At 34.4% G+C, this 23,985-nt stretch overlaps 1 protein-coding gene across 2 annotated transcripts in view; it reads left to right on the forward strand.

The window, feature by feature from the left end:
- FSD1L (fibronectin type III and SPRY domain containing 1 like) overlaps nt 1–23,985 on the forward strand; it is a 118,099-nt gene that overhangs the window by 74,677 nt on the left and 19,437 nt on the right. Inside the window, exons 7-10 of one of the 2 annotated variants that reach the window (XM_074197574.1) lie at nt 117–326; nt 5,281–5,379; nt 11,022–11,151; nt 11,888–11,920. In XM_074197574.1, the coding sequence (XP_074053675.1) occupies nt 117–326; nt 5,281–5,379; nt 11,022–11,151; nt 11,888–11,920 (472 nt within the window). The remainder of the gene's footprint in view (nt 1–116; nt 327–5,280; nt 5,380–11,021; nt 11,152–11,887; nt 11,921–23,985) is intronic. The other variant, XM_074197575.1, reaches the window with a different exon arrangement.

A 23,985-nucleotide genomic window follows, 5' to 3' on the forward strand; every position in this document is an offset into this window, starting at 1 on the left:
TTATCTTAACTATAGTGCTCAAACAATTCAAAAGTAGAATGAAAGTATAAATGTTTGTATGACAAATATAAATATGTGATTAGGATTCTAATAATTATTCCTCTCTTTTCTTGCAGTTCCCAAAGCTCCAGAGATTGATCCAGTAGAGTGTCTAGTAGCTGACAATTGTGTAACAGTTGCTTGGAAGATGCCAGAAGAAGATAATAAAATTGATCATTTTATACTAGAATACAGGAAAACAAATTTTGATGGACTTCCACGTGTAAAGGATGAGAGATGCTGGGAATTGATAGATTACATTAAGGGCACTGAATATACACTATCAGGTAAAGACTGCACGTTATTTTCAGAAATCACTTCGTGGAATTCACTTATTTATTATAAGTTGCTATAAAGGAATGACTTTAGATTAAGAATCCTGCATAAAGCTCAGCTTTAAAAATATCCATTATTAATGCGTTTTGTCTGTTTCTGAGGTTGTTAATTTACTTTTAATTCTCTTTTATAAGAAATAGTTATATTTTCTTTTTTTTAGTGAAACATGGATTTATGAATAAGTTATTATGTTCTTGAGATATATTCCCAATAGGAGGATTAGTAGATCAAAGAATATAATTACCTTCATGATTCTTTTGGCTTCTTGGCAGATGGCTTTCCAGAGGAATTTTACCAACTTACATAGACACCAACTCTGTGTGTGTCTATGTGTGTGTATATATATATATATATATGTATATATATATATATATATATGTATATGTATATATGCATATATTTTCCTTTTTTTAACATCTCAGACAATGTGATTATGTTTAACTTTTATTTATTTTAGTTATTGAGGTTGAACATATTTTCAGATGTATGTATGTTTTTTTTGTTTCCTTAAAATATAAATCTTCTCTATCTACTTTGACCATTTATCTCAAAGATATCAGATTTTGTCTTTAGAGGTCGGTATCAGGTTTTTGGGTTTTGTTTTTTTTTTTGTGATTTGTGGGTATCCTTTCAAGTCACTAAGCATTTATTAAGTGTCTACAATATGCCCAGAACTATGCTCAACAGTAGGATTACAGAGAAAAGCAACACTAAGAGTCTCTTTTGGCATGGGACACAACAACAGGGGAGCTACAGTCAGAACTCTGTGTGCAAGCAAGCTACCACACAAACAAGTGGGAACAGAGGGCAGAGAGGAGGGGCTAGCATTAATGAAACAGGAAAGGTTTCTTGTACTGGGTAGAAGTTTAGCTGGGACTTAAAAGAAGACCTGATGACAAGGGATGAGAGATACTTTGGGAAAACGTGTATTTGGGAGTTAGTGTCTTTTTGAGGAACAGTGAGGAAGTCAGTGAAGGAGAGTAAGGTGTAAGAGGACTAGAAAGGTAGAAAAGGATCAGATTATAAAGGGTTTTAAATGCCAAGTAAAATTTTATATTTGATCTTGGAAATAATAGGGAGCCAATGAAGTTTATTGAACAGAAGGATGACATGATCAGACCTGCACATTATGAGGTTCAGTTTCATGGTTGCATTGAGAATGGTTTCGAATGGGGAGAAATTTGAGACTGGGAGACAAACCAGCCGAATATTTCAGTATTGTAGATATGAGGTGATAAGGGCACATACCAGGGTTGTGTTTGTGCCAGAGGAGAGATGGGGATGTAGACCAGAGGTGTTGTGAAGGTAGACTTCACAAAAGGATTTGGCAATAGATGACTATGGGCTGGGGAGGAGGAGAGGAGTAAGTGATAAAGGAGTTCACTTAGGTAGAAAGTCTGGGTGACTGAGAGGATGGTGGTGCCCTCAAGAATAAAAGGTGGGGTAGCTAGGTAGCACAGTGGATAGAGCACTGGCCCTGGAGTCAGGAGTACCTTAGTTCAAATCCAGTCTCAGACACTTAATAATTACCTAGCTGTGTGGCCTTGGGCAAGCCACTTAACCTTATTTACCTTGCAAAAACATTAAAAAAAAAGTAAAAGGGAAGTTAAGAACAGGGGAGAAAGATGAGTTCAGTTTTGGACATATTGAGTTTAAGATGATTATGGTATATTTAGTTTGAAATGTCCAATGGCAATTGGAGATGAGATACTAGAGGTTAAAGGTGAGGCTAGAATTTATTCATAGATCTAAGAATTATCAACATGGAAGTGACAATTGAATCTTTGATAGCAGTTGATGAGATCACCAAATAAAATACTATAGAGGGAGAAGAGAAAAGGATTAAGAATAGAGTCCACAATTTGTGGATGTGACCTGACCAACAAAGGAGACCGAGGAGTGGTTTTATGTGAAGGAGGATAACTAGAAGAAAGCAGTGTCACAAAGACCTAGAGAAGAGAATATTCAGAAGAGGGTGATTGACAGTATCAGGACCTGTAGTGAGGTCGAGATAATGAGGATTGTGAAAAGGCTCTTAGATTTGTCATTTAAGAAATCTTTGGTGACTTTGGAGAAAGCAGTTTTACTTGAATGAATGAAGAGGTTGGAAATCAGACTGCACAGAATGAAGAGTGGAATGAAATATAATAAAGAATTTCCCCTATGAATGTAGCCAGAAAAGGCTACATTCCCCAGTAGGGAAGGATGGGGTGACCCTTAATACTGGCTTCTGTTCTTTGTTGATTATATATCCAAATGATGAGGTTTTTTCCCCCAGGAAAAAGGAAATGTGGGAATATTTGTAAGCAGGAGAGAAGCTGTGAGTAGACAGGAAGAGATTAAAAAGGTGAGAAAATAGGGATAGTAAAAAAGATAGTTTGCTGGAGAAGATGGAATGGAAACCCTGAGTGAGATTTTCTTTACAAGGTCAAAAAATTTGATTTAATGTTAATATATCTAATGTTTATATTTTTTTATTAAAGAATTAAGATCATTCATATTCTTTCTGGCTTAAAGTTTGATTCAAAATACATGAACTTTTGAGTGTGAGCTTGCAACAAGACTATGGCAAAAGAATATTATAATGTAGGGGTAGTTTTACCCCGACAAGGAGAAGGCCTACCTCTTCATGTGAGACAGGGGTGAAAGAGGACATAGTGATGGGAGGGGGAAGGAATTTACCTACCAAACCTGTCATGTAAATTTTTGGATGGTAAATAAAGATTGAGTGAATCTTAAAGGAGGAACATGATCTCATTTTTTTTTAATAAATATGAGATAAGGTTCTCACATAAGAGGGTGGTAGAGGGTAGCCATGGAAGTTTCTAGGAGGGATGGAAAGATTTGGAAAAGTTGCTGTGGTGATAAAGGGGATAGTGAATCAGTTTAGGGAGATGTAACACACCCTAGGACAACGAAGACCCATTTGACATTGTATAACATAATGAAGCCTGTCAGCAGTGTTAATATATTTTTCTATCTTTGTTCAGGAGCTCATGAGTAAGAATGAAGCAAGCAGAAGATGGGACTGATTGAAGACAGGTTTTAAGGAGCAAGTTGTGATAGGGTGAGGCAGAGTAGAAACTGGAGAGATGAGGGCAGAGTAGAGTTGAACTTGTTAACCATAGGGTCAGTAAAAGGGTATAGATACAGCATAGGAATAATGGCATAGGAAATAGATGAGGAGTGGAGGAATTGGATCTTTCAGTCAAGATGAAAAACAAGTTGAACATTTATGGATAGTGGCAGAGTTCTGCGTGAATAGCAGAGGTAGGGTGAAGTAGGAGGTCTTAAGTAGGTTAAATGAGTAAGTTGAGAAACTGGGAGTATCAGTAGGTATAGTGAAGTCCTTTAGAATGAGGGCAGGAAATGAGGAGGAGAGAAAGACTGAGCTAAGTACTGAGGAAGAAAACAGTGTCTTGGAGTTTTGCTGTTAACACTACTTCCAAATTCTTGATTGAATGGGAAATATGGATTGAGTGAACCTCAAAGGAGGAAGAGGCTGAGTGAATGTAGGAAAGGGAGAGCCTGGAATTGACTTTAGGGAGCAAGGAGTATCCCAATTTCCCAGTCTTGAACAGTGAATTGGTGGGGGGTGGGGAGGGTGGTGAAAGTACAATCATGCTGGAAAAATTGTCATCAGAAGAAAGCTAAGCCTCAGTCATTGCAAGATGATGGAAGGAGTGATTTAAAGAAAAGATTTAAGGTTCAAATTCATAACCTGTGGAATGGCATTTCAGAGAGTACAGTGGTATTATTCTGGGGAAGGGATTGGTTTGAGGGGGAGGGAAATTAGGAAGTGTGCAATGGAGGATGGAGAAGGATATTTGAACTGTGATAGCTGGGGAGTGGGGTTAGAATCTCTGGGATGAGGTTATAGGGTGGGAATTTGTTAATCATTGAGGAAGAAATTTAGGTAGGTAATCATTTGTAGGGGTTTGGTGTCTAGGTCAGGTATGGGGAACTTTTTTCCTACCAAGGGCCATTTGAATATTTATGTCATTCACAGGCCATACAAAATTATCAACTTAAAAATTAGCTTTATTTGGTCAAACATTTAATAAATTCCCCCTAAAAAGCTCCTAGGTTTTTTTGAATTTTGGGTACTTCAAAAATGCTTATTTTCTTCTTGTTTCATTGTTAAAAATAGCTTACATGGTGACATTATAAAGATGCACTTAATATGATCTTTGTGTAGTGTAGTATTGTATTTTTAGTACCTTATTCCTTTTTTTGGTATCTAAAAATACTAATTTTGGGTGATTTTTTTTTAATGTGAAAATCTTAATGAGAATAGTGCTGAGGCATCTCTAATTACTCCTTCACTCATTGAGTGGGAAGCACAGGTTGATTAAAAAATTCAATGACAGAATCCCTGTGGTAAGAAAACTTAGAAACTTGTGGGGAAAATGGAGATATATATAACTATACTGAAAAGTAGGCACAATAAGATTAGTAAAAAGGAAAGGACAAACTAACTCTGCCTGAAATGGAGCAAGGAAAACTATATAAAACTACCAAATTAACCAAAATTTGCTTTTTTTAATGGAATGGTAGTACTACTTACTACTCAAACAAATATAAAACACCTTTAGGCTGCTCATTTATTATGGAGAGAATAAGTTACTAAATAATGAAATCTTTGACTCTGACACTTTGAAGACCAAGAGGAGGTAGGATACTGTTGACCTTTTTAAGAGAGATGAAGCTATCTCACTATCTAAAGGGTAAAAGGACTGTATTTGTTGATAAAAATAACTTTAACAAATACCGCACAAATAATTAACTCTTTAAAGAAAGCATCTGAGTGGGATGCTTTTCATGAGATCAAACAAAGTTTTCTTGATGGTAACATTTTATGGTTTCATTTTCCTTTGTGAATGAAGATTATTTATGTTCTTTCAGGCTTAAAGTTTGATTCAAAATATATGAACTTTCGAGTTCGAGCTTGCAACAAGGCTGTAGCAGGAGAGTATTCTGATCCAATAACATTGGAAACCAAAGGTAAAATGAATAGTTATATAAGAAATAAAATTTCTATAGCTCTGTATAGTTATTTTAATGTTTTGTGCCAGAAGGTTAAGATAGAATTGGGGAATATATCAAGCTTGGCTCCATTTTCTCTTTTCTGTAAGCTCTTAGCAAAAGAATTTATTGTATATAGGACAAGGCTTGCTTTTTCTTGATGGCTTCATTGAGATGTGTGAAAAAGGTAGAAATGTCAGTATGTGATCTTCAATGGAGAATAAATCTCACTAAGTATGAAAGGGCTGTTAGAGGAATTGGTTTGATTGCTATAAATGCCTTTTCATATAGTTTCCTTCTAGATTCTAGAATGATTTTTCAGTTTCTGAGCATTTTATGTCATGATTGTATAGGGTCTTCTAGTTTTCTAATTGTTATTTAAAGGTTTTTTTTTTACTTTGAATCTTTTGCCCTATATTTTTTCTGTTTCCCTTTATTCATTCTATATAATTTAGTGACCCAACTGAGAACCAAATTTGACAGGTTTAGCTTTATTTTGTTTCCTGTATCTGAGGCTATTTATTACTGTCCTTTCCAAATCATTTAGGATTAAGTCAGTCTATGGTTTATGGGAATTCTTTGGGTTGAGGCCTTTTTTTGGTGTTGACCTTGGATCAGTCATAAAAACATCACCTTTGAGTCTTAAGGATTTTGGAGAGATTTTGTTTTGTCCCCATTTGAAGTTTCATTCGCTAAAATGTCAGCTTTGCTGACCCTGCCTGAAATTATATCCTTATCCCTTTAGAACAGAACCAATCTCATCTCCTACAGATCTTGGTATCCTAGATATCCAGGGGTCACTCCCCCATTAAAATTACTCATGACATAATTTGCCAAGTTGGAAGTCCCAGTCTGAACTAGACCAAATACCCAAACATTTATAAACATCCTTTGTATATGTGGTTTGTTATAGGATTCTTAAATGATTTTCAACATAAATATTCATGGACATGATACAGAACTAAGATAAAAGGAAGATGGACATGGTTAGAAGGTCACAACTGTGGGGGAACAAGGAATCCCATGTATTCTTATTGTCATCCTTGGTCAGGCAAGCATTAGATTTAATGTATTAGACTTGACCCAGAGAAAAAAATAGGGGTGGGGGGAGGCAGTTTAATTCTATGAATAGTGACATAGAGGCAGAAGACTTTGTATCCAGTCTAAGTTTTTCCATTTATTAACTATCTGTCAGATCTTGAATGACTCTGTTTCTCTGGTTCTTGCTCAAACTGTAAAATTAGAGTTAGACTAGATGACTTTTTTTTTACAAGGCAACAGGGATAAGTGACTTTACCCATGGTCCCACAGCTAGAGTGTCTGAGGTCAGATTTGAACTCAGACCAGGCCAGTGTTCTATCTACTATACCACCTAGCTGCCCCCCACCCCCCAACTAGATGACTTCTAGAAAGGAAATTGTGTTTTTGTTCCTATCTCACATCTATATGTTTAAGGTTTTTTTTAAGACCAATGATTTCCAACTTTTTCTTTGTTGTAATTTTTTTTATCTTTTTTTTTTTTGGCAAGGCAGTGGGGTTAAGTGGCTTGCTCAAGGCCACACAGCTAGGTAATTATTAAGTGTCTGAGGCTGAATTTGAACTCAGATACTCCTGACTCCAGGGCCGGTGCTCTATCCACTGCACCACCTAGCCACCCCTCTTTGTTGTAATCTTAACAGTTTATTAGCAAAAACCTTGCAGCTGACCCTAAAGCTTAAAGGGAAATAAAAGTAGTAGATTCAAAACACTACTTAAATTAATTTATAAATACAATTATCATTATTACCAATTATTACCAATTGTGGTAATAATAGCAATATGGCACAGTAATTCCCATCCTTTTAGGACTTGTGATCTGCTAGTGTATTTCTTTGAATTGTTTTTTTTTTTTTTTAATTGTTGTTCACTTCACAAACTTGTCACAATGAAGATAAGACTGATTCTCAAACTATTTCCTGTATAACAAAGTATTTTTTTAATTCCTTTCTTTGACCTGTTTGACCAGCAGGGTAGTCATCCCATCTTTTTCTAAGGATCCCTCTCAATCAGTCAAGGTTTTAATATATATCTTTACCTAAACTGGGGAGTTAGTTTTCTAGGGTAATAAACAGGGTGAGAACCAAGACTTTTAGGATGCTCTGTACTGTGACTGAAAAGGAATCATTGAGGACTTAAATGATTTTTAACAAGGGAATATTAGCTGTACCAAAAGTCAATTTTTCCCCTAATCTTGCTTCCCTTCCCCCACTCCCCATAGAAGGCAGTTTGCCAGTCTTTATATTGTTTCCATGGTATACACTGATTCAAATTGAATGTGATGAGAGAGAAATCATATCCCTAAGGTAGAAAAATAAAGTATAAGAGATAGCAAAATTACATAATAAGATTTTTTTTAATTAAAGGTAATAGATTTTGGTCTTTTTTTTCAAACTCCACAAATAAGATAAAATAAGTTTTTTCAAACTCCACAATTCTTTCTGTGGATACTGATGGTGTTCTCCATTGCAGATACCCCGAAATTTTGTCTGACTGTTGCACTGATGAAGTGAGCAAGTCTATTGATCATCACCTCCCTTGTTTTATTTTTTAATTCCAATTTTAAAATTCCATTTATTGATTTTTAACATTATTAATAATCTCATTTTTAATTTTCAACTATTGGTATTTAAAATTTTTCTGCTTTTCTAGTTTGTTTTTGGTTGTATGCCCAGTTTGTTAATATGTTGTTTTTTCTGTTTTGTTGGTAAAAGTGATTAGGTTTATTTTTTTCATCTAAGAGTTATGCTTCCATCCTACAATGTTTCCTCATTGTTGTCATTTTCTGTATTGAAATTATTCATAAGGGGTGGCTAGGTGGTGCAGTAAATAGAGCACCCGCCTTGGAGTCAGGAGTACCCTGGGTTCAAATCCGGCCTCAGACATTTAATAATTACCTAGCCGTGTGGCCTTGGGCAAGCCACCTAGCCCCATTGCCTTGAAAAATCTAAAAAAAAAAAAAGAAATTATTAATAATTTCTATGATTTGTTCTTTGATCCACCAAAAAGGACTGGTGATTTTTAATTATTTTTTTTTAGATTTTTTTTTTTCCAAGGCAGTGGGGTTAAGTGGCTTGCCCAAGGCTACACGTCTAGGTAATTATTAAGTGTGTGAAGTCAAATTTGAACCCAGGTACTCCTGACTCCAAGGCGGGTGCTCTATCCACTGCGCCACCTAGCCACCCTGAATTGTTTTTTCTTTAATTAATTTTTAATGTTTTAATACAATAGACCTTTGTTGGATATAAGTTTTTGTTATATTATGATCAAAGTAATTAAAGAACTTTTTAAATATTTCTTTCTCTGCATTTATTTGCATATCTTTTAATTACCAAATACATGGTCAACTTTTATAAAGGTATTTCATATATATATATTATTCAGGTTCTTAACTTTTGTCTGTTTTTCTGATATTTTGTGTGTGTATGTGTATGTGTGTGTGTGTGTGTGTGTGTGTGTGTGTGTGTGTGTGTGTTTGTATGTGTAAGGGGGTTGTTGTTGCTAGTTTTTTTTTCTAGCACCTCTTCTACCATTAGTTTTAACTATGTATTTTTCCCTATAATTCTTGTCTTTTTCTTTTAAATATTTAGATTTTTGTGCCATTTGGTACACATACTAAATTTTGTAATTAATTCATTGTCTATGGTGCCTTTCAGTAAAACTAGTTACCTTATGTTTTTTTTTTTTTGTTTTTTGCAAGGCAGTGGGATTAAGTAATTTGCCCAAGGTCATGGATTTGAATTCAGGTCCTCCTGACTCCAGGGCCAGTGCTCTATCCACTGCACCACCTAGCTACTCTCTTTATCATATCTTTTTTTTTTTTTAAGTTTTTTTGCAAGGCAAACAGGGTTAAGTGGCTTGCCCAAGGCCACACAGCTAGGTAATTATTAAGTGTCTGAGACTGGATTTGAACCCAGGTACTCCTGACTCCAAGGCCGGTGCTTTATCTACTACGACACCTAGCCCCCCTTATCATATCTTTTTAAGTCTATTTTTATTTTTTGTCTATTCTGAAGTCATCATTGCTTCCTTTGTTCTTTTGATTTCACTGAAACATCATAGATTTTGCTCCAGTTTCTTATTTTAAATCTATTTGAATCTTTATTTCAGCTCTTTCTTATAAACAACTTAGTTTTTTTTATTATCCATTCTAATTCATTCTGCTATCCTGCTCCATTTTATGGATCAGTTCAGACCATTCACATTCAGAGTTAGGATGGTAATTTTATTGTATCTCCATCCAGTATGATGTTAATTGTATTTTCAGTCATCCTATTCTTTTATACTTTTCCCTCTCTTTGCTTATACCTTCATACAAAAAAAAATAACAGTTATATAGTGTTGACTGTGCTAAGCACTTTATGTTATCATCTCATTTGATTCTCACAACAATCCAGGGAGGTGGATGCTTCTATTATCTCTACTTTTACAGGTTGAGGAGATTGATGCAAACAACACTTAAGTAACTTGCTTACTGGCTCAGAGCTAGTGTTTGTGGCCAGATTTAAACTCAAGACTTACTTACACCAGTCTGAACCTATCCACTGTACCCCCTAGCTGTCCCAATAATGTTTTATAGCGCTTTCTAAAAACATTTCTTCAGTGTAACTAGAAATTGCTTCAAGTATTCTAGTCTAATACATTATTTTATCTGGAGTTAGTCACATTCCTTAACATGAGACATTACAACCAATACCAGGGGATAGATAGTTTTTATCTACTCAATAGATAAGGTTCCCCAAGGATTTCTGATTTGCCACAGGATTATAGGATTTAGAAATGGATGTAAATCACTCAGTAACACTCTTTTCTGACCCTTCTTTTATAGATAACTGAGAGACACCTTTAAAATCTTAGCTAGATCTGCAGCTATTGTCCTTTAATAGACTTCAAGAAGAATTTGCCCCTAGGATGCAGATCTGAAACCCATGAAATTCAGATTTCTCCTTGTATTATGTTGTTCAGTCATTTTTTTAGTCATGTCTGACTCTTCATGACCCTATTTTAGGTTTTCTTAACACTATTGTCAGCTAGCTGCCCCTGTATTTATATACTTAGACTAAAGTAACATACTGATGTAGAAGTGCTTAATACCTATCTCTCTATAAAATGAAGAAGTGGAGAAGAGGTTATTTCTTATGTCTCTCCTTTTATTCTGTGTTTTTAAGTATGTTGGGTAGGGTAAAACAAGTTTGATGCCCTTATCCAAGAGCCACTCCTTTTACCATTCTCACCAATCAAATAAACTTGTTTAGCCTATAAACATGGTGAGAGATGTGGCTTGCAAAAGTGTTGTCATGGGAACCCTCAAAATGTCTGTTGTCTCTCCGAGATTATCCTTGATAGTACATATTTTATTTATGCTGAAAAATGAAATATTTCCAAAACTTTGTTTTCACTGGGGCTTCATGAGACAGGCAGTTTAGCACCATTAGCCTCAGTTTCTGGATCCTTTTTGTCATAGTAAGACCAATAGGGATTTTTAGCACTCTGGTATTTTTTTTAATATTTGAAATTACAAACTCATGAAAGTGTACATCTGTGCTCCTTTATCTTTTAACAATTTAACATATTGTCTTAAATAGCACTTAACTTCAATTTGGATAGCTCATCTTCCCATTTGAACTTGAAAGTTGAAGATAATTGTGTAGAATGGGATCCAACGGGAGGAAAAAGTCAAGAAAATAAAGTGAAAGGAAAAGAGAATAAAGGCAGGTAAGGAACACCTGTATAATTAGTTTTGTTTTTAAAAATTGAGGTTGCATTGTTACAAATCAATTTTACTTTAAAATTTAATCAATGAATATACTTCTCATATATAAAATTAATATCTAGTTAGTTTTACATTACTTTGTCGTGATATTAACTCCTTGGAGTTAATCAGCAGTACTATGTGTCTATTGTTTGAGAAGTACTATGTTAAGTATGATGTTATTTTGTCAGAGATTTTTGGTTTATATCTCTTCATCACCTTCATAATTTCTCTTCTTTACTGTTTATTTCCTTTTTAATTTTTTCATTCTGCTTTTTTAAAATTGTTTTACAGTAGCTCAAACTGTTGAGAGGAAAGTTATTTGTGTCATTCCCTCATTTTTGTAATATGCCATTGGGTTATTTACCTGAAAGCTCTGCAGTGAATAAGACACTGTAACACAGTAGTCTGATTCTTATTCCTGGACCAGTTGTGTTTATAATAACCTTTCAGGCTACATATTACTGTATTGTTCCAATTGCCTGAATGATTTACAGATAGAGGATTTTTAACTCTCTGTTATAAAAATAAATATTGTTTGAACTGAGACAACCTTCTATAAATACAGATGAGTTTTATCAGTAGAACAATGAAAGTACTTCTCTGGAAGGTGGCCATCAGTTTTATTCCTCTGTAAAGTTAATTTTTTTAAAAGTAATAATATCAGTCTCTTAATAATTGCCTATTTTTGTCTGACAGTGTCCATGTTACTGCACTGAAGAACAATAAAAGGTGATGACCTATATCTTTATGGTTCTAGGATTTAGTATGTTGAGCTTGGCTGAAAAATTTGCAGTAATTTTCTTTTTTAACACTTAGCACTGTCTAAATTAATAAGTAGAAGCCAATATGAGCACCTTTATCTGTCAAAATACTGCTCTAATGGATGTGTTGATAGATGTTTTATAACTGCAGCTTTCTACTTTGTGATACAAACTACATGACTAATTACTTTAAAACCTCATAGTAATTTTTTCCCTAAATTTCCTAATTTCTTGCATTCATTCATGCCTGGATTTTGATCATTATTACTTTTGTAATGTCTTCTGTCTCATCACAGTTATGTATGTAACATTATAACTTTTACTTGTATATTAAATTTTTGAAAGACTAAAAAATTAAAATTTAAAAGGTGAAAAATATTTTAAAAGTTTTCTGTGGATAATATTGGCTCAAAAGCAAATTTTCAGAACATAATATTTTTTAAAATTGAAAGGACAACGTCCTACTTATCTAAAGAATAATAAAAAAAATTTCAGATCTAAAGAATGATTTGCAAGCAAATTAAAAGTATGTAAAAAATCTCTGTGGTAAAACAGATTGTTATGCTTTTAAGGTATCTCACCAATTGATTAATTTGTTTATTTTTGGAGGAAGGTATTTTTCTTTTTATATTATATTATTACATTATGTTATGTTATATTTTCTTATATTTATTATATTTTCTTATTATAACTGTTAAAGACTGTTGGATTTCCTGGAAGATATCTGATTTGTATTGGAAGCTTAGATTTTTGGATAGCCAGATTTTAGCATTTCAGGCTATATTATTTGCTCTATTTTTGTTTTTGTATTTTGATTTTTGCAAGACTTTGGAGTTAAGTGACTTGCCCAAGGTCACACAGCTAAGTTGAGTGTCTGAGGTCGGATTTGAACTTGTGTCCTCCTGACTCCAAGACCTGTACTCTATCCACTGCACCACCTGGCTGCCCCTTGCTCTTCTGTTTTTAAAAAGTATTTTTGAAATGCAGATGGCTTTTCAAAATCTTTCTCTACATTTTTGTCTGCCAAATTTTGTTTACCATGACTGCCTTTTGTATGAAGTTAGATGAAATTTCCTTTAGGAAGAAAAAACATCTGTTTTTTTTATGTCAGAAATTAGAAACTGGAAAGCTTCCAGTATATGTATATACAATGGACAGAAAGTCAAAATGTTGATATCAGAATGTTCTCTTTCCTTTATTTTCACTGAGATTAAATCCTAATTCTGAGTTATGTTAATTTTTCATGCTTTCCCTAATTTTGTTTTCTACTGGTGAGTATACTGGGTTTTTTTTATTATCAAATATCACAAGCTTGTTTACCTAATGCTAAATGAAAATTTCAGTTAATTTGTATGATGTTCTCTCACTATTATATACTCTTAGTCCCTAAGGTCGAAGGTTTCTTAGAATTGTCATTTTTAGGTTGTGATATCCGATTTACTAATATCCAAGCTATAGACATCTTGTATGTATAAACTGCTGGTTTTATTTTCACCTTACTTCTCCCTCCACTTCCTTAACTGTTTTCCTACTTCTCTGCCCTCCAAAGATTGACAGAAACAAACTGTTTAAGCTAATCACATACTAGCCTTCAGTGGTTCTTTTCTTTTCTCTTGTCCTTCCTTCCTCAGATATTATGTACATACCCCTTTCCTCCACACTCATAGCTTAGTTAATTTTATCTTAGCTTTTCTCATGGAACATACACATGTTTTAAAATTCTCTTCCAACTCTTTATCACTTACCTTAGTTGACCATTCAGTCAGTACAGGAATTAGTGACAGGAAGACAAAGAAGGGTAAAAGATAGTCCCTGCCTTCAAGGAGCTCACAATCCAATAATGGGGGAGGCAGTATGTAAACAACTATTTACTAATGAGCTATAAGGGATGAATTGGAAATAATTAACAGAGGGTAGACTTTAGAATTAAGGGGAATTAAGAAAGACATTCCTTTAAAAGATGAGATTTTACCAAGTAAATGTCCTTCATTTGGGGAATGGCTTAGCAAACTGTGGTATATGTATGTCATGGAACACTATTGTTCTATTAGAAACCAAGAGGAATGGGGAATTCAGGGAAGCCTGGAGGGATTTACATGATGCTGAGTGAGATGAGTAGAACCAGAAAAACACTGTACACCTTAACAGCACCATGGGGGCAATGATAAACCTTGATGGACTCACTCATTCCATCAGTGCAACAATCAGGGACAATTTGGAGCTGTCTGCAATGGAGAATACCATCTGTATCCAGAGAAATAACTGTGGAGTTTGAACAAATACCAAGGACTATTGCCTTTAATTTAGAAAAAAACAACTGATATCTTATTGTCTGATCTTGCTATCTCTTATCCTTTTTGTTTTTTCCTTAAGGATATGATTTCTCTCTCATCACATTCAATTTGGATCAATGTATACCATGGAAACAATGTAAAGACTGACAAATTGCCTTCTATGGGGGGTGGGGGGAGGGAAGTAAGATTAGGGGGAAAATTGTAAAACTCAAAATAAATAAAATCTTAAAAAAAAAGATTAGATTTTAGCTGAGACTTGAAGGAAGCCAGGGAAACCGGAAGGCAGAGATAAGGAAGAAGAAATTTTCCAGGGATAAGATACAACTAATGAAAATGTCTGGAATTGGGAGAGGGAATGTCTTGTTTTGAAGAGCAGTTTGGAGGTCAGTGTCACTAGTTTGGGGCTTATGTATATAAAAAAAAATTATGTAGCCAAAAAGCATTCTACACTAGTACACTAGTGCACATGTTCCCTACTCCATTTTATATCTGAGGAAATGGGTGTAGAAAGTTAAACAAATTATCCAAACTAGGATTACCAGAGGTAAGACTGAGTATTTTCACTACAATTTATTAATTTATTAATTTATTAATTTATTAATTTAATTTTTTCTACTTTGTCTGTTAGTAATATAATTATATTCTCTATTGTTTTATGGTATATTTCATTGTAATACTATAGCATTTTGGCTACATTGTAAATTAAATAGTCTTTGTGTGTTGTGTCCTGGAAGCTTATCTACTCAGCTACTCCTGACTCCAGGGCTGGTGCTCTATCCAGTGCATCACCTAGCTGCCACATGAATATTATTTTAAGTTACATTAGGAGAGACATAAAGTCTGTGAATTAGGAGGTGATAATCCCATTGAACTATGTTCTGATCAGAGCTCACTTGAATTGTTGTATTCACTTTGGGCACATTAGATGCCTCATTTTAGAATGGACTTTGATCTTCTGGCATGAAGTCTTTCAGTATTTGAAAACCTGTATCTTACAAAAGAAATAGTAAGTTTGTTTACTTGTTTCCAAAGAGGAAAGACAGGTACCGTAGATGAAAATTACAAAAAATCGAATTTAAACCTGTAAGAACAAACTTCCTAACAGTTAGAAGTGTCCAGAAAAATTATGAACTGCCTTGTCAGGTAGTCGATTCTTCTCTATTTCAGGTCTTCAAGACATGACTCCTTGTCAGGTATGTTATAACATAGTATGTTGGGGGAATTTGACTAGATGTCTTTGAAGTTCCCTTCTAACCCTCCAAGATGTGATTATATGGGTTTATATAACCCTTAAAAGGTTTCATAGCTCTTCTTTATTGAATCTTCTCACCTCCTCTTATTTTTTCTTAGAAAAGTTAGATTTTTCTTAACTTAAAACTGAAGATTTTTCTCCATGCACCACCTCCTTTTCTTTCTTCCTAAGAATGGGGTTTAGCCCACTTGCTTTTCCTTTCTACTACCATCAGGTAACGTGTCTTTTCTTCTACTTTCTTAACATAGGATACTCCTGAAGTTTGAAATTGTAGCTTTTTCCATAACCTGCTTTCTTTGAAGCAAATACCTTAACCATTTTGAAGTTTTCAGTTTAATTCATCAAATTTTCGTGAAGAGATCATCATGAATTAACGAATGGAGATAGGAAAATGTATTCATGGACAGAAAACAATCTAGTTGGCCTGAATTTTGGACTGCATTTATTCTGAACCCCCTTCCCCCAACTGACCTATTTCTCAACTCAGCTCAGCAGAGAATATGAATCAGTTTTTCTCTAGAGGATCACACTTTAAATGTCTTCAACATGGTCAGATCAGATCATCTCTCTTGGGCTTCATGTTATTCCCTGAAAAAGTTTTCAGTACCTGAGGAAGTTTTTATTTCCTCCTTGACTTGAGGAAGTCATTTGTTTGGAATGCAGCAGAGGAGAAAGAATGAGATGGAATAGAAAGAAGCCTTTTTAATACTCTCATAAGCAGTCAACAAACATTAAAGGCTATCTCTACTGTGCACAAAACACTGAACCTGAAGGACATAATAATATGCTAAATTAGACTAGTTCCTAACTTCAAGGAAATTTATAGTCCAGTACATTATTTCCTTACAAAAGTAAGGCTTTACATCCATGCATTTTATACACATATGTATAAATGTACAATTATGTGTCTCGATGAACATTGATGCATCTATTTGATTTCTTCTCTCCATTTGTTTCATTCCCATCCTCCAAACAGCTGTCAAATTAATGTTCCTAAAACACAAGTCTGACCCTTTGACTCCAGTTCTCAGATTCTTTAGTGACTTTATTATTCCTAGGACCAACTTCTTGACATTATAAAGCTCTCCATAATCTAGTCCCTAGTTGCCATTCCAGTCTTTTTATTACTTCCTTTCTCACATTTTCTAATCCAGTAAAACTATCCTATTAGTTCTTCCCCAAACTTAACATTCCATTTCCAGTCTCCATGCCTTCTATAGATAGGCTTTCATACTGGAAACTCATTCTGCCTCTTCTTTTTCAGAATCCATAGCTTCCTTTAAGGTCCTGCTTAGCTTTCACCTCCTAATTGAAATCTTTATGGATCTACTACATCCTTAAATTATCTTGTACCTTATCTAGGTTTATGACATATCCTTCAAATAGAAAGCAATTGCCTGAGATCAGGGATTACTTAACTTATTACTTTTTAATCTCTGTAGCCTATCAATGACTTGTAGATGGTAGACTCTGATCACTTTTTGTCAGTCTCATAAGACAGCCAGTGTTTATTAAGCACCTACCACATGACATGTACTGCACACATCTACAACACTATGAAGAAAGTGTTATAAATTTTATCTCATTGTTATCAGCAGTATATAGCCAGTCTTCACTTAACATAAACTGATCCTTTTGAAGACCTCCCCCTCCCTGACTGAATGTTTCACCTAGCCTTGCATCCTCTGTGGCTTATCGATCCCTTCAGGCAGGGTTGGGTGCAGGACCTCTGGCACATGACTATCCTAACAATGCCAACTTCAGGCTGCTGGGAAGTAGAATTTGCTTAATGCAGTTGTTATACAGTCAATGAAAGCCTCCAAAATGTTAGCCTAATCTGTCAAGGAAAAGAGAAATTGTAAGACTTTGATTTATCTATCTATCTATTTATTTATTTATTAAACTTTTAGATAGAGAATGGAGAAGCCTAACAAAATAGCAGAAAAGGAATCAAGGGAATCCTGGGGTTTCCAGAAGAAAAGTACAGAGATCTCAGCGAAAGAGCTAGCCTAGTTGTCAAGAGACCCTTTCCAACACTTTCTTCCCTTTAATCCTCTAGAGCATATTCCCTTCTCCATTCTTTACCCTAGTTTACTGCTGTCCCCACTAGCCCATGAACTCCTAAGTCTGTGGATAGAGTTCAGGGAGTCTGTGAACTTTAGTGGGAAAAAAATATATCTTTAAAGTATTATTGGTTTCCTTTGTAACCCTGTGTGTTAATTTAAAAATATTTTTAGAATACCATAAAATTCACCAGACTACCAAAAGGATTTATGATAAAAACCCTTGCCAGAGTATTACTATATTAATACCATGGAGTTTAGAAAAATCCATACCATTGTTAGAGCAGGTGGATTAGATATATTTCTGGCACCCCAAGTTAAAACTTTGAGCATATTTCCTCTAAGAAGCATTGGTTTTGTTATTACTCTTAGCATAGTAATATATATCAGTCTGCAAGTGTTTATTAGCATTAAATTATATGAAAATCTATTCCTTCTATTAGCTTAAAATCTATCAGGAAACAATGTGGACACATATTCAACTAAATTATGACTTAATTGAGGCTTTTGTGGGTTTATACTGCCAAAAACATTTTAACCTAGAAGTCAAATCTCCTTTCTAAATTTCTGATTTTCTAAAATTGGCTAGGGTTGGGGGAGGGGGAGCCAAGAAAGCAGAGTTGAGGCAGTCAAATTCTTCCAACATATTTTCCAAACAACTTTAAAATAATGCCTCAAATCAAAATTTGGAGCATCAGAGCCAGGTTGAGATAGTTTTCCACTCTAATAAAACTTAAGAGGTCAGCAGGATTGTTCTGTGATATCTGAGTGGGGGGCCAGTGTAGGGAACATGTAATAGCAATAGTAGTGGTAGACTAATTTGGAGTCAGCTGAGACAGCAGCAGCAGCATCTTAGGCAGTTCTCAACCTAGAGGGGTTTGGACAACTGGTCAGAAAGAGATTAGAGGGATACTTTTGCAGCACTGAGGTATAGCTACTACTGATTTGCTTGTCATATATGGTTCCAGGGTGGAGAGGATTAGCTATGGTTGATTATAAGGGAATAGAGACATTAGCACTTAGGGCAGTAGGGAGAGCAGAAGGATATGGTCATGTGTGGCTTGAGGATCAAGAAAAAGCACTGACAGGAGCTATTCTTAGGTAAAGACCAGAGAATAGACCAGAAAAAGCAGAGCCCACACTTTTCAACAGATCATACCACCTAGGAAGCACCAAATGCACACACACACACAGAAAAGAGCAACACAAAAAAGCATGAAACTTGGGAATAGTACTTTCCCACCCCAAGCTGAACAGAGTCCAAATTTAATATAAAGTTCAAAGTTAAGAAATAGGCTGGACATAATACCACTACTGTCTGAATCCTGAAGAGATCATGGAAAGGGGTAAAAATCCCACATGTTCAAAAATATTGATAACAGCTCTTTTTGTAGTGGCAAAGAACTGGAAATTGAGGGATGGCTAAACAAATTGTGGTATATATTTATGTGATGGAACACTATTTGTTCAATAAGAAATCATGAGATATGGAATTTCAGAAAAGTCTGTAAAGATTTATATGAATTGCTGCTGAGTGAATTGAGCAGAATCAGAAGAATGTTATACATACCAACAACATGGGGTGATGATCAGCCATGATGGACTTATTCATTTCAGCAGTACAATAATCAAAGACAATTTTAAAAGATTTGTGATGGAAAATGCCATCTGTATCCAGAGAAGAACAAAGTTTATTATCTTCAATTTTTAAAAGTTGTTTTGTTTTAATGTATTATGTAATTTTGTTATCTCTAATATTTTCCTTCTTCTGTTTGGATCTGATTTTTCTCTCACAACACATTCAATTTTTTTTTTAGGTTTTTGCAAGGCAAATGGGGTTAAGTGGCTTGCTCAAGGCCACACAGCTAGGTAATTATTAAGTGTATGAGACTGGATTTGAACCCAGGTACTCCTGACTCCAGGGCCAGTGCTCTATCCACTGTGCCATCTAGCCTCCCCAACACATTCAATTTCAATCTATTTAACATGATACAAGTTTAAAACCTCTATCAGATTGCTTTCTGGCAGGGGAGGATGGGAGAGAGAGAGGGGAAGGAGAGAGAAAAATTGTGAAACTCAAAGCCTTGCAAAAAAAAATTGGTAAAAACTACCTTTGTATGTAGTTGGAAAAAATAAATATTTATTAAAAAAAAAAAGAAATAGACTGAAAAAATGAACAAACAAAAAAAGAACTTGACCATAAAAAGCTACTACAGTGGCAGGGAAGATCAAAGCTATAGCCTCAAAGATAAAAATGAAAAATTTTTGGGAGATTTAAAGAGAAAGAAAAGAGTCACAGAGGAAAAATTAGGGAAAAAATGAGAGTGATGGAAGAAAATTATGAAAAGAATACTAAGTTTTATAAAAGAGGCTTTAAAAATACTGAAGAAAATGACACCTTTTAAGCTTAAGAGTTAACCTAATATTAATGGAAAAAAAAAAAACTCTTTGAGAAGCAGAACAGGCCAAATAGGAAAAGGAGCACCAGAAACTCCCTGAAGAAAATAATTTATTAAAAATTAAAATTGGGCAAGTGGAAGTTAATTATTTTTTGAGACATCAAGTCAAGAGATTGAAAAAAAATATAAAAGAAAATGTGAAATATCTCATTGAAAAAAATAACTGATCTGGAAAATAGACCTAGTAGAAAAGATAATTTAGCCATGCTCAAAAAAAGCCTAGAAATTATATTTCAATAAATTATCAAGGAAAACTGCCCTGATATCCTAAAATCAGAGATAAAATAGAAATTAAAAGAATCCACTGATCACCTCCAGAATCTGATCCCAAAACAAAAACTCCCAGGATTATTATAGCTAAAATCCAGAACTCTTCAGGTCATGGAGAAAGTATTGCAACCAGAAAGAAATAGTTCAAATATTGTAGAATCTTGGTCAGGATAACATAGGATTTAGCAGCTTCTACATTAATCACTTGGAAAGCTTGAAACATGATATTCTGTGATTATGACTAAAATTTGCCGACCCAGCAAAACTGAATAGTTAAAGAAATAGAGAACTTTCAAGCATTGATGATGAAAAGATCACAAAATTTAACATTCATACACAAGACTCAAGTGAAGCATAACAAGGTAAACATGAAAGAGAAATCATAAGGGACTCAGTAAAGTTAAATTACATATATTCATATGTGGGAAGATAATGTAATTCTTTTTAAATTGGTCCAGAAAGATTTATTGATTTTTTTTATTTTTTTATTTAAAATTTGAAAGGTAGCTAGGTGGTGCAGTGGATAGAGCACTGGCCCTGGAGTCAGGAGAACCTGAGTTCAAATCCAGCCTCAGACACTTAATAATTACCTAGCTGTGTGGCCTTGGGCAAGCCACTTAACCCTATAGCCTTATTAAAAAAAAAAGTACTAAAATAAAATTTTTGAGTTCCAAATTTCCTACTTCTCCCTAAGAAAAGGTTATATGTACACAATTAAATACTTGTAATTTTCAGAACTTTATCTTTAGTAGGGCAATTAGAAACAATTTACATAGTTAAAGGTTATGGGGTGTATTATCTCCAGAAAACAAAGAGGTGCAAAGAGAGAAAGGGGGAAAGGAAAAGGGTAGAATGAGGGAAATTATCTTACATAAAAGAGGTTCACAAAGAAGAGCTTTTACTGTGGAGGGGAAAATGGGAGGTTGGCCGGCAATGCTTGAATGTCACATCAGAATTGGTTCGAAAAGGGAAGAATCCACTAGATTGGGTACAGAACTATATCTCTTAACAAAGAATTAGGAAGGAAAGGGGATAAGAGAAAGTCATTTATGGGAATGATAAGGAAAGGTAGATTAAAAGAAGCAGTGGTCAGGTGCAAAACAGACCTTTGAGGAAGGCCAGGATAAAAAGAAAGAGAAAAAAATAGAATGGAGGGAAATAGTAATAATTGATTTGCATGGGATGAGCTCACCTAATTAAAAGAAATAAGCAGGGAAACTACATTTTTCTAAAAGGTACCATAAATGAAGTAATATAAAAAAAATTTGTAGCAAATTTCTCTGATAAAAGCCCTCATCTCAAATAGGAAACAATCAAATTAATAAATATAAGAGCTATTCCCCAGTTGATAAATGGTCAAAGGATATGAACAGTTAGGTTTCAGAAGAAGAAATTAAAACTTTGTATAGTCATTTAAAAAAATCACTATTGATTAAAAACATGAAAACTAAAAGAACTCTGAAGTACCACCTCATGCCTAACAGAAATACAAGTGCTGAAAGGAATGTGGCAAAATAGGTATATTAAGGAATTGTTCATGGAGTTGAAAACTGATCCAGCCATTCTGAAGAGCAATTTGAAACTATACTCAAAGGGCTATAAAACTGTATATACCTTTTGACCCAGCAATACCACTATTAAATCCATGTTCCATAGAGATAAAAGACAAAGGAAAGTTATATACATGTACAGAAATTTTATGGCAAATACGGTGTGTGTTTTTGTGTGTGTGTGTGTGTGTGTGTGTGTGTATGTGTGTGTGTGTGGCGGGGCAGGGGCTGGCAAAGAATTGCAAATCTAGGGGATATACAGGGAATTGACTGCATGACTGCTGTGTAATATAAAACATGATGGGTAGGGTAGGAAGACTTACATGAACTGATACAAAGTGAAGAGAACTAGGACTTCATTGTGTATAGTAACAGCAATATTGTAATGATGTTCAGCTAAAAGCTTTGTTACGCTGATCAATATAATGATCCAAGACAGTTCTAAAGGTATCTACCTCTAGAGAGAGAGAACCAATGAGCTGAGTCCAAATTAAAGTATAATTATCTCATTTTATTTTTCTTTTTTTGTGATTTAGATTATATGGAAATATATTTTGCCTGATTTCATATGTGTAATTGATTTCATATTGCTTGTCTTCTCAGTGGTTGAGGGAGGACTAGGAAGAAGGGAGAAAATTTGGAACTCAAAATTGAAAAAATAAAAATAAAATGGGAATAATGATGAAAAATACATTGGAAATGACAAAGAGGTAATGGGGAGAAAAAATAAATGCTTGTTAATTTTTTGAAAAGAAATATTTGGGCAGCTTGGTAGCCCTGTGGATAGAGCACCAGCCCTAGAGTCAGGTGGACCTGAGTTCAAATATGGTCTCAGACACTTAATTACTTGGCTGTGTGACCTTGGGCAAGTCACTTAACCCCATTGCCTTGCCAAAAAAAAAGAAAACTTAAAAAAAAGGAATATTTTATAAATCCAGAATGAAAATTTGCTAGACCTTTTTCAATCTTGACTTGGTAAAATAAGATTTGTCTTGCCTAATAAAAATTTGCCAGTGCCTAATGACACCGAAACTTTGAAGTAGCAATTTATGAAGGAATTTTTTCCTAAGAATGAAGGAATGGTTTGATTTCTTTCATCAGAGTAGTCAACTCCTTATGTGGAAACTTTCTTCACTGGTACAGATCAACAGCTCCTCCATTTACAGTCTTAGAAATGAGTCTAGTCTTCTGAGGGTAAGGGACTTGCCTATTCTCACACCTGTACCTCTGAGGTAGAACTTGAAACCAAAGTTTTTTGGAAAACACCAGGATGACTGTCCACTGTAACACACTATCTTTCTTAATGGAGGATAGTTTCTATTGAAATGTTTTTAACTATGGTTTTTCTCAAGAACAAAAAAAAAAAATCCTGGCAGTAATGTTTGTGGGGGGGGAAATCCCATTACTTTAAGTTAAGCACCAGGAATATAGGATTGGAAAGTTGTCTTAGTATGTAATCTAAGGTAATCATGATAATAACAAATTTTGAAATCATTTGGGAGCATTAAAAATCTCTTTTTAATATTGTAGGCTGATGTTTTTGGAATTATATCAGAGTTTTTGGAAAATTAGAGGGTGAACAGTAAATTTTATTGTTCCCAGGGTTTGGGGATCTTAAATTACCAGCATTCTAACTCCTATAGAGTAAAATTTCAAATCTTTTGCCTTTTGTCAGCTATATGATTTTTAGGTGGGTGGGTCATTTTCATCTTTCTAGGTCTTTTTTTATTTGTCAAATAGGTACGTTATGCCTCATGATTTCTAGGGTTTACTTCAGATTATATATATATATATATATATATATATATATATATATATATTATATCTATAAAATCTTTTATGTTGTTTTAAGTCTTTTTTTAGAAAGATTTTAATTTATTTTGAGTTTTACAATTTTTTCCCCCATTTTTGCTTCCCTTCCCCACCCCCCACAGAAGGCATTCTGTTAGTGTTTACATTGGTTCCATGTTATACATTATTCTCAATTGAATGTGATGACAGAGAAATCATATCCTTAAGGAGGAAAAATAAAGTACAAGATAGTAAAATTACATAATAGGATAATGATTTTTTTTCTAATTTGAAGGTAATTCTTTGGTCTTTATTCAAAGTCCATAATTCTTTTCTCTGGATACAGATGGTATT

Source organism: Macrotis lagotis, chromosome 8 (genome assembly GCF_037893015.1).
Source record: "Macrotis lagotis isolate mMagLag1 chromosome 8, bilby.v1.9.chrom.fasta, whole genome shotgun sequence".
Taxonomy (NCBI): Eukaryota; Metazoa; Chordata; class Mammalia; order Peramelemorphia; family Peramelidae; genus Macrotis; species Macrotis lagotis.